The sequence below is a fragment of the Delphinus delphis genome, chromosome 10 (assembly GCF_949987515.2).
Source record: "Delphinus delphis chromosome 10, mDelDel1.2, whole genome shotgun sequence".
NCBI classification, from domain to species: Eukaryota; Metazoa; Chordata; class Mammalia; order Artiodactyla; family Delphinidae; genus Delphinus; species Delphinus delphis.
The window spans coordinates 21,362,971-21,373,818 of NC_082692.2; the positions used below are offsets into that span (position 1 = coordinate 21,362,971).

The 10,848-nt window shown below is 45.6% G+C and overlaps 1 protein-coding gene and 1 non-coding gene across 2 annotated transcripts; both read right to left on the reverse strand.

Moving 5' to 3' along the window:
• Window positions 1–764: 764 nt before the first annotated feature.
• On the reverse strand, window positions 765–838 carry TRNAT-AGU (transfer RNA threonine (anticodon AGU)). The gene has a single exon. It is a non-coding gene; the product is annotated as a tRNA-Thr (tRNA).
• Window positions 839–7,619: 6,781 nt separating this feature from the next.
• Window positions 7,620–10,670, reverse strand: LOC132432679 (POM121-like protein 2). The gene is given in 9 exon segments (XM_060023394.2): window positions 7,620–7,873; window positions 7,876–8,385; window positions 8,388–9,222; window positions 9,224–9,648; window positions 9,651–9,798; window positions 9,800–10,132; window positions 10,134–10,222; window positions 10,225–10,363; window positions 10,365–10,670. Coding segments are annotated over 9 exon segments (3,039 nt in total).
• Between the last annotated feature and the right edge of the window lie 178 nt (window positions 10,671–10,848).

Genomic DNA, 10,848 nt, shown 5'->3' on the forward strand with positions numbered 1-10,848 from the left:
TTTACACTACTCTAATTTATATTAGAACTTTTCCCTTGTTCTTTTATTGGTTTTGGATTAGATTTGACTAAAGGCAAATGGGTAAAAACAACTCCAGACTAAGTAATGGGTGTGGAAAATAGCTGTAAACATATGTAAGTGCAGAACTTGAAAGCACACCCGTCGAAACTAGATCACTAATTCAGTAGCCTTGCCCCACACTGGATGGTCCACGTAACAGTAGTGTAGACGGTCACTCATCTGGGAGACTGTAGAAGTGGTGACTTTCAGGCCCTGTTGCAGATGTAGTCATCTAAAACCCTCATTGTAATGGACCATACCAGGTCATTCATATGCTCACAAAATTTTGAGAAGCATGGCTCTAAGGCGCTATTCAATGTGCCAAAAAGCTATCTGGCGCAAAACTGGGGGGATCTGAGGGGAGAGGTTGACCATGCAATGAATCAGTCAAGAGAAACAAACATCTCCATTGTGTTAAAAAGTTCTAGGAGGCAAAAATAATTGAAGAGATCGCACGAAACCGAACTGGCAATGTCTGACACCTGATCTAAAAGGTAAAGGAAAGACCAAGACGCACTCTAGGCAATTCTAATTTTCATCTCATGATTTCAGGGCAAGTAACGCTCTTGGGAGAGTTGTTGATATTATATTTATTTTTTAAGCAAGGGGACTAATGCTGTCCCTATCTCCTCCTAGGACTTGAAGGCATGTCAACTGCAGTTAATTCCAATTTTTGTTTGCCATGTTTAAAACACAGCCACCTTAGGCCCCACTGGGATTCGAACCCAGGATCTCCTGTTTACTAGACAGGCGCTTTCACCAACTAAGCCACGGAGCCAACTATGACACCAAACTCATTCTTACAGTATTTGAAGGAGATGTCACTTTCCTGTTTCACCAATGCATTTCTCAAGGATTTTTGATTAATGATAGAGTCTCGGGACTACTTCTCAGAATTTCTATCAAGTTCTTTTACTTTCTCTCGCCTGAAATATGCACAGAAGTTTACGTGCTGTGCCAAGACAAGAAAAACTTTCTGAGCCTCTGGACCCTTGAAATAGGTAGCCAAACCATTTCACCTCTAGGAGCTTTTACAACTTCGTTATAGGAGATATTTCTCAGTTTCAAATCTGCAATGGGGAAATGATGGTGCTTATCGGTCTTGAAACATAACATGAACTGGAGCACTTTGAAGGACTTCACCACACCATTTTCTACTCTTACTGTGAAAAAGCATGTCTTACAAAAGAGAAACGTGCTTCCCAATCTTGATTTTGGAGCTATGTGGCAGGTAAAGGCATGCAAATGGAAAAACGAAGGTAAGAATTCAGCAAATGTATACATGTTAAGAACGATGTTTGACACAGAGATATAGACAATATAAAACTTAGGTAGACATGTCTTACTTAAAAATGTCATAAAGTTCTTAACTGGTCCTAGTTCCTGAAATCAACAATCAATGCATAAATATCAGAGAGTTGTCCTGCCCTTTGAGAATGAGAGGCAGTATGGAATGATGCTTAAGAGCACAAACTGTGATGTCAGGCTCCATTGGTTCTTTGTCCCAAACCTGTCATTATATTTGGGACCTTGGGAAAATAATGTAAAATCTCTATTTCCTGTTTTCATTTACTCAAATTCTTTGGGGAGTGCTGGCAGATGGTGTGGGTTATGACTAGCCTCAATCTATAAGACTTCTACAGGCGTGTTAGATCTAGGCCAGGTACACAGCATTGCTTCCTGAGCTGACAGAGAACAGTGTAAGGAAACTGCCTGTATCTCTTGCAATTTGTTTCCTTTTGTTGTTTATTTCAACAGCTCGAGTACTTCTGTAAAGGTAGGTCACACTTTTCACTCATTTCTATTTGAAGAACTCTTTCGTTGTAATCAAATCTGTAAGATTTAAAATTTTCTGCCCAATGCAATACACCTCTCCTATTGTATTTTAAGTATCAGGTATTATGTGTATTAATGGGAAGACTAAGTTAAATTAGGAACCACCTGCATTTATGCACATCAGAGATGCCTAAAACTTAAAACACACACACACACAGACACACACACACAAATCCACCCAGCATTAAAGTAATCTATGAAGTCTTTAAGAACAAAAAAGAGGGCATGATTAATACTACCTGGGAGAAGTCTGAGCTCTGTGAAAAACCCACCAAAGAACATTGAACTGGCCACTGTTCTTTCTGAAAAACTTGGATTCTATGATGGGACCTTGGTGTGATAGATAAACCCAGTTTTGTGGGGCAGGATGTAACAAAGAGAAGTGGTTCAGTTGTTTATTGGCCCAAATGGAAATATTTTAGGCCCAAGATAGGAAAGAAAACCCTTTGGGTGTGAGGTGAAACTTTTTGAGAGAAACCCACCGAACTTCAAGTTCAACATAAACCTGATGGCTCCATTTCAGATGTCTTTTACACGCTAAAGACAAATCTCATTGGTCTGGTTTGCACTTCAGTGTGCGAATGGGACTCTAGGAGAGTATTTGGCAGGACAAGTATACGTCATCTAGCACAGATAACCATATAAATATCTCTGCCATGTCCCTCACCAAAATAAGACATCAATATCACATTCCTTCAGCCTTGAACAACGACCTGTCATGGAAGTACTGTCAACCAGGCGTTTGCCTCAACACTGATTTCAGTGGTGGCAAAGAGACATGTTTCTTATTGTAATTTTTAAAATTAAATTTTTATTTTGGAATAATTTTAGAAAAGTTGCAAGGACAATACAGAGAATTGCCTTATACCCATTACCTAGTTTCCCTTAATATTAGCTTCTTCCACTATCATGGTACCTTTGTTTAAACTAAGAAGCCAATGTGGGTACTTTACTAATAACTAAACTCCTGACTTTGACTATATCACACCAGGTTTTACACTAATGTCCCTTTTGTTTCCAGGATCCTACATTGTATTCAGCCTCCTCTAGTCTGTGACAGTTTCTCAGTGTTGATGAAGTATTTCTGTAGCATACTTGACTGTTTTCCAATCTGGGTTTGTCTGATGTTTTTTGCATGATTGGTTTGGGGTTATAGGTTTTTGTGGGAGACCACAAAGATAAACTACTTGTCCCATCGCATCATATCGGATGGTACATGATAGGAGCATAGCTTACCATTGGTGATGCCAACCTTGATCATTTTTAAGGTAGTGTTTGCCATTTTTCTCCCTTGTGAAGTTCCTATTTTTCTTCTACTTCCTACTCTACTATTTAGATATTAGTCACTCAGTATGGCCCATATTCCGGAAGGGAGGGGATTAAGCTTCATCTCCTGGGGGGGGTGGGGGGAGTATTTACTTATATTAGTTGGAATGCTTCTGTAAGGAAAATGTTTCCCTTCTCCTGTATTCATTGATTGATTTATTTATATCAGTATGGACTCATGAATATGTATTTTATACTTTGGATTATAATCCAAAACCACACCATCTGTTGTTCAAACTGTTCCAGCTTTGGTCATTGGGAGCTCTTTCCCTGTTATAAAGAGACAATTGGCAAAGCTGTTTCTTTCCTACTGTGTTGATATTAATAAATATTTTTTTCACACATCATATTAAAAAAATCTTGTTTCACCTTTCGCTGAACTAGTTAAGACCCGAGTGTGGAAGTGTAGAAAGTGTGGATGGTTTCCCAGTTTATTTTAGGACGAAAATAATCCAGTAGGGTCAGTTTCTTTGCAAGAATCAGTTACCCAGTGGAAAATTAATATACCCATAGCGGCTCTTTTTCCCTTGCTAGTCACTGACTACTATCCTTTCACCCTGTAGATGGGATTCAAAGGAGGACTTCAACCTTGGGGTAAAACAAAGATGTGTGTTTAAAGTTTTTAAGTTCTCAGCGGGAGGTTCGTCTGTCTCCCTGACATTAATTGTGATATCGCAGTGGACCTGAGACTGGAAGAACTCTCATCTGTGTAGAAGTGTAAGAGGTAAGCGTCGTCATACAAATTGGCCTGTACGGGGATCGAACCCACGATCTTGCTGTTATTAGCACCACGCTCTAACCAACTGAGTTAACCGGTAGCCTGTTTCTCTGTAGGCAATTCAATACAAGGGAAACAAAATGGTTTCTTCAAATTCTCGGGGCGGGGGTCCGGGGGTCCGGAGGGATGGGGCGGGGGGAGGCGGGGAGGGAGGAGAAGGAAAGGGAACACAAAGAACTGAAACAACCGAAAAGTAAGGTTAATTTTTTAAATCTCCACATTCTTCCTATTTCACTCTGCCTCATCTCGGAGTTAGGAAAAAGAAAAAGGGAACAAAACATTTGGCCTGATTGAACTCTACTTCTTGGGGACCTCTCTCCAACTGACGACTCTGAGCCCCCCAAAAGATCAGATTCACCCAGGGAGGCTTCCTTCCTCCTACCTATTTAAAATAATTTATAAAAATAAATTATTTTAAAAATAATTTTATTTCATACTATCAGAGTCCTTAATCCATCTGGAATTCATTTTTATTAATTGTATGAGATGAAGCAGCTTTTTTTTTTATTTTTTGAAGAGTTTTTCTACTTGTACCAACTGCACTTGAAAAGTTCATTAACTTCCTGCCGTTCTAAAGCGACGAATTTAGCCCTCTTTTTCATATTCTATACCCTCCCCGTAAGGGATCTCACATTTTCCCAAGATTTCGATATTCTAAGGTACATTGACAACGCTCCAATCTTTCCCTAGCCCTCACCAGACACTCCATACATTCATTTGCTCTAACCAAAAACCTTTGCTTTATCCCGGATTCCTCTCTTCATCTCACACCTCACAACCCCTTTAAGAGCAAATCGGTTAAATATATATATATATTTATATATATATCTGACCACTTCTCACCACTTGCATTGTAAGCATCCTCGTCTGGGCCACCATTGAATCCCAGTGGATTCCCGCAGAACCCTCCTCCCAGTCTCCCCGCTTTCACTCCTCTACCGTCCCAGCTCAGCCAGCAGCCAGAACAATCCTAACAGTGAGTCAAGTCATGTCATTTATTTGTCCCAAAGCCTCTGCTTGTTCCACATCTCACTCCTGGGGACTTCCATCAGGTTTTCTCTTTGCCTGGAATCCTCTTCCCTCATACTCTGGCATGGCTGAGTCTGTCAGTGAATTCAAGTCTTTGCTCAGATGTCAACCTCTCATAAGAGCTCAGATGAAACTGTAGCGCCATCTTAACCCACCTACCCTGCTCTATATTTTTGCCAGGCCGTTTGCAATCTCTTTCACATGGGAGTTATTTCCTATTATGTTTATTGTTTATTTTTAATCACGCCCCATACTAGAACATAAACTCCAGAAGAACAGGAATTTTATGTCACTGGCAACATCCCAAATATTAGAAGAGTGCCTAGTAACCAGTATCAGATGCCCAGTATTTTTTGAGTGAATGAATGATTGAATATGACAAATATTTCCTTCATATTCCATAGTCATTTCACACTCAAGTCTATAAACATTCCATGTATTCTGCCAAAATTACATTTTCCATCCTCCAAGTCAAATGGCTAAGGGTCGGTCTTCTCGAACTCCCCCTTACCCTTATTCTGCCCATCTCCAACGCCCACACGGTGCAATCGGTCACCAAGTCCTGCTTCTTAATCCCTCCTCTCTCTACTGCCTCCCCACGCCCACTGTTAACTACCTGGTTAACAATCCCTGTTAACCAGGTAATTAATTACCTAGCTTGAATGTATTGTATCTTTCATCTTTGTTGGTGTCTCCGCAGCCTCCCACACATTTCCAAGCCTCCAGCCTGTCCCCGTTTGACTCCTCCCTCACATGACAGCTAGAGCAATCTAAACCCAAGCTTGTCTCTTTCCTACTTAAAATCTTTCCATGACTCTCCATTGTATTTGGAACCTTGTGCACACTGCACGATATGGTTTATAAACATACCCATGATCTGCCCCTTCTTCTCCCAAACCATATCTGACTCCTTGAAAGTTACCCAGATAGATGCGTTCTGTCTTCCAGACCCTCCTGTGCACGTGTTTTGTCTTTGGCCTGAAATACCCTTCTCCAGTTGCTAGAACTGGAGAACACACACCGTAAGACAGAATTCAAGTTTCAAGACTTAGATAAGATGACCTTCTGCCCTGCTTCCATTCCCTTAGTACCTGTCGCTTGTTATGGAATCACTGGCTTACTTACCAGTCTCCCCACTAAATTGTAATCTCCAAAGCAGAAGTTTTCCTTCACCTCTGAATGGCTGGTGCAAAGCACGATACAAGGTATACAGTCATCACTGTATAAATGTTAAATTATCATGTAAAGAGCTGTAGAAATTGTCTAATACTTTTCCTCTTGACCCCCCCCCCCCACTGTAAGATGGCAATCTTGGGTTGTGGAATGCCTTTCAAAGTAGAAACAGCATGGATATTTAGAGTCGTATATACCTGGGTTAGAGTTCTGACTTTGGTGATTTGCTGTAGTGAGGGAGAAGCGAACACACACTTTGGAGCCAATAGGGTTGAAATCCCAAATCTAACCTTTACTGACTGGTTGAGCTTGGGCAAGTTTCTTAATATCCTTCTGCCTCTGAATAGATATGAGTTTTATAGCAATTCCTGTATCATAAACTCATTTCAACAATTTATTTTTATTTTATCAACCAACTTAAGATTGCTTATTTTTCCAGTTAGGTCTCTTCCAAGGTATCCATAAAACAGGAGATAGATGCATTCAGGGAATCATTCTTGCCTTTTCTTTTTTTCCATCAGGATGGAATATGTCGTAGCTACTCATAGACCTCCCATTGGTTACAGTACAGAGGTCAGCTTAGGTATCTGCTCTTCCTCCCTTTCTCCCTTTGTTCTCAGGCCCAAGAGTCTTCCTGCCCTACCCACCCTATCTGGGAGAGATGTGAGGTAGAGGGTGATTTTATAAGGTACAAATTAAAAGAAAAGTAGAAGCTTTGGTTCCCTACTTGAGCATTTCTCATTCGTAATTATGGAGGAATTATGACCTATGGTGTAAAGAAAAGAAGCAAGGTGGCACCACTCTGTTTTTCCTCCCCTGGCCTTCCCATGGATGCTCTCATGGGTAGACCATTGATCCTCAAGGAAAAGTTGGCTTCACGGTCAAATTGCATTAAAAGCTTCTCCAAAATATATAAATTAAGCTAAAAAAAATCTTCTCCAAGAGCCAACTGAGGAGCAAAACAGCAAGAAATGAGGAATCGGCCTCCCTAGGGGACCAGATAAAGGAACCACTTCTTTGAGCCAAATAAAAGCAGGCTAAGATTTAGAGAGAATCTATTCCTCCTTCCAAAGATGCAAGAGAATATGGGTTGTACTTTTAGCCTCCCTGGCACGTCTGTTCCCAGAGAAAAAAGCAGGAGGCAGTGTCCTGACTGAGCTCACCCCTGACACAGAAAGGAGTGGCAAGGCTCCTCCGTTCAATTCCAAAGCTTTGGTTCCACTCACTTTCATTCTGCTATTACCGCTAGATATTTTAGCCCTTCATTTTCCTGTAGAATGTAGATTAGGACCACAAGGTGAATGTGCAAACCTCTCACCTTAGAACTGGGGTATTTTCGCTGTAGAGAATTAAAAGTGACTGAGGCACTTTACTATGCTGAGGTCCAAATCAGAGTACGAGTGGCAAGGAAAACAAGTTATTTCTTGTGGGCATGATGCCTTCGGGAATGCCCTTGCTCCCCATTCTTTGGGGTTTTTGATTTTGCACCAATGGGAAACAAAGGGGCTGACAGTCTGAAAGATCTTCTCCCAACAGAGCCCTGGGGCGGTGGAGAGGGCATCCCAAAGCCAAGGCTGCTGCCTGCCTTAACTGATCCAGTGACAGGGGTGCTCTGAGCAAAGGGGGCCATGGAGGGGTCCCCAAACATAGTTTCTCTTGCAGAAATGTTGGCCTTCCCAGGGCCAAAGGTGTGCCCTGGCTGGTCCGGCCCTGGCTGCCTGGGCCCCAGCCTTTCCCCAAGGGTGTGATGGCGTTAGTGCTCCCACTTGGCACTGCTCCAGGGCTGAGTGCTCCGGAGCTGGAGCTCACGTCTGGGGCAGTGACGCTGAGCCCAGTCTCCTCACAGTCCACAGGGCTCACTAATCCCCCAAAGTCAAATGGTCGTGGGGATGTGCTGCCAAACACTGAGCCACAAGCCCCAGTCTGGTTGTTTGGGTGACAACTCCCAAACCATTCGTATTAGACCAAAAGGGAACCTACTGGAGTGCTGTCAAAGGCCGGCCGGAAGCTGGCAGGGATGTGAAAGGTGGAGGCTGGTGGTGCCAAACTCCCAGAGGCTGACTGCGTGGTACCGCTGAAGGATGGCTGGGCTGGGGTTGGTGTTGGGGTTGAGGAGGCCACTGTTGAGTTTCCAAAAATGGGAGAGCTACATAAGCTTGGGCCAAGGGCTGGCTGGGGGCTTCTTGCTTCTGCATATATGCAGCCCCAAATGCAGGTTGGGGAGTGGCTCCCAGGGTTAGTGGGGAAGGTGGCCTTGAGCTTGACTCCAAGGGAATTGTGAATGCTGACGTCGAACTGGAGATCCTGGATGACGATGCAGGCTGGCTGGTGGTTACTAGGGCTGAAGCTGCCGGAGGGCCACCCACAGCGCTAAAATCGGCAGTGCTCCTGGTAGGGGATATCTGGACAGCACTGGGAAGAACCTGGCTAAAGATGGTGACTGTGTGCACAGTAGGAATGGTTGGACGCTGGCTCAGTGGGAAAGTGAATCCTGCATCTGGGGAGAAGCTGGCCCTGAAGGCACAGGCAGCCCCGAGAGGGAAAGGGGGGCAAGTGGAAGGACTGGAGCAAGTGCGGCCCATGGTACTGGTAACATTCACTACACCAAATTCCAAAGGCGGCTTAAAGGAGCCTTTGGATGTGCTGGCTGAGGTGGTGGACATGACTACAGAGGTAGCCTTGACCAGGCCATGGAAGAGACGGGTAGAAGCAGGAGTAGGTGGAGGAGTGGTCTGCTTGAAAGAGAAAGGAGCTCTCACGGGCATAGTTTTAAGTGGTCTTATGCTGCCAAAGATAGGCTTGAAGGTGGGAGTTGAGATACCCGGAGGTGAAGATGCTGCAGCTGTGCTTGAAATTCTGGAATATGAGGAGCCTCCTGTCTCACTATTGGCTGGGAGCCCCATGATGGGTTTTGACATGCGGTCAGCAGAAGTTGCAACAGGAGGTGCAGATGCAGGAAGATGGGGGGCTGGGCTGCTCATCAATCCAAACGAAGTGCTTTGCATAGTGGGTGCTGCAGGGTAATGGCAGGGGAGTCTCGGGGTATGGCAGCCTGAGAGATTGAAGTGGCCACGTGGTCTCAGTGACTGGTGCTGTGGGAGAAACAAGGGTCAGAAGGATGAAAGTAGTGGTGGGTTTTGAGTCTGAAGAGGTGCCTGAAAGGGGCTCTGACTGGGAGCACCCATGTGAGGCCAGCAGGCTCGCTGTCTTCAGAGGCGAGTGGGCCACACTGATTACCTCTCCAGTAGGTTGTGGGAAGGCCAGTGGACTTGGAGACTTCTGCATTTTATGTAAGATTTCCAGCTGAGGATCAGTGCCCTGGGACAGGGGAGGCTGAATAGCAGACCAAGTGTCAGGGACAGAGTCTGTGGTGACCTCAGTCGTATCTTCTCTGGCTTTGTTGCTCCGTTGGAGCCCAGCTTTCTTCCCTGAGGCCAGGTCTTCGGGACCGCATAACTGAGCTGAGGAGGCGGAGTCAGGGACAACTGGATCCCGGGGTTTGACAGAAGCAGGGGAATCTGATTTTGCTGCCCAGAGCTGCCAGATGTTTCTGGGGACTCATCTGATACCAGTGGGGCTGGAGAGTGAGACGGATGACCAATGTTCTTTCCTTTTCATTGGCCACTCTGGTACCTGGAGTGATGTACTGGGAATACTCTTCCAAGCCTCAGAGAAATCTCTAGAAGAGCTGTAAGAGCTTGTAATAGCATTTCTTTGGGAGCTAAGGGGGCCACCTGTGTGTGTGCTGGCCAAGGAGTCCATGGAGGAGCAGCTGGGCCTGTTATGCAAGCTGTGATCTGAGCCCCAGCAGTCGAGGCTTCTCTTCAGAGGCCCAGGCCTGGGCACAAAAGAAGTGAGGACTCCATTTTTCGTCAGAGGCTTAAACGCAGATGGTCTGGTCTCTGGAATCCTCTTACTGTCCAAGCTCTCATGGAACAAGTGATTCTTCCCACCTCACTTTCCCCTTCTTGCACTCTCCGAGGGCCCTCAGCACTGTCTCCTTCGCACATGGGTCTGGGGCTTCTCAGAAGGTGAGACCCCTGCAGAGTTCATTACCTCTGCTGGGGCAGTGGAGGGGGGCGCTGTCCGCTCACGAGGAGGGAGCCTCATGGTCACCGGGCTCCTTGTTGCCCTGGGGTGCCGAAGAGACCAGATACTCCCCCTTGAAGTAACTTTCCCACCAGTCTGAGGGAAGAGGCCCCATGATGGAATTCTGGGACCTGTTCATGGGAAAGGGCCTCCAAGCCTCATTGACCACGCACGCGTTGGGACTGGTAGGATCCCAGTTCGGCAGGCTCCTCGCAGGTCTGTGCCGAGGGGCAGGGTGGGCACGATGGACGTGCTGAACCCGGGGGACCTGATGAAGGGGCTGAGCTGGCCGGCGGTTCAAGGGCCTCTCCGACAAGTCTGTGCGCCCCCCTGCTGGGAGTGACAGCCAGAGTCCCAGCTTGCCCACGTAAGTGCCCATGTGGAGCAGTGAGGCGGGGTCGGTGACTTTGACTTCGGGTTTGGGCTCCCGAGGTTTCTGACGCCTGGTGACTCAGCCGCAGTCGAAGTTTTCCGGTGTCGGTTGGGATCCCTGCGCGAGGAAAGTGAAAGGGTCTCGGGGAGCCCCTCACCCTCCAGGTCCTGCATCCGAAAGTGAG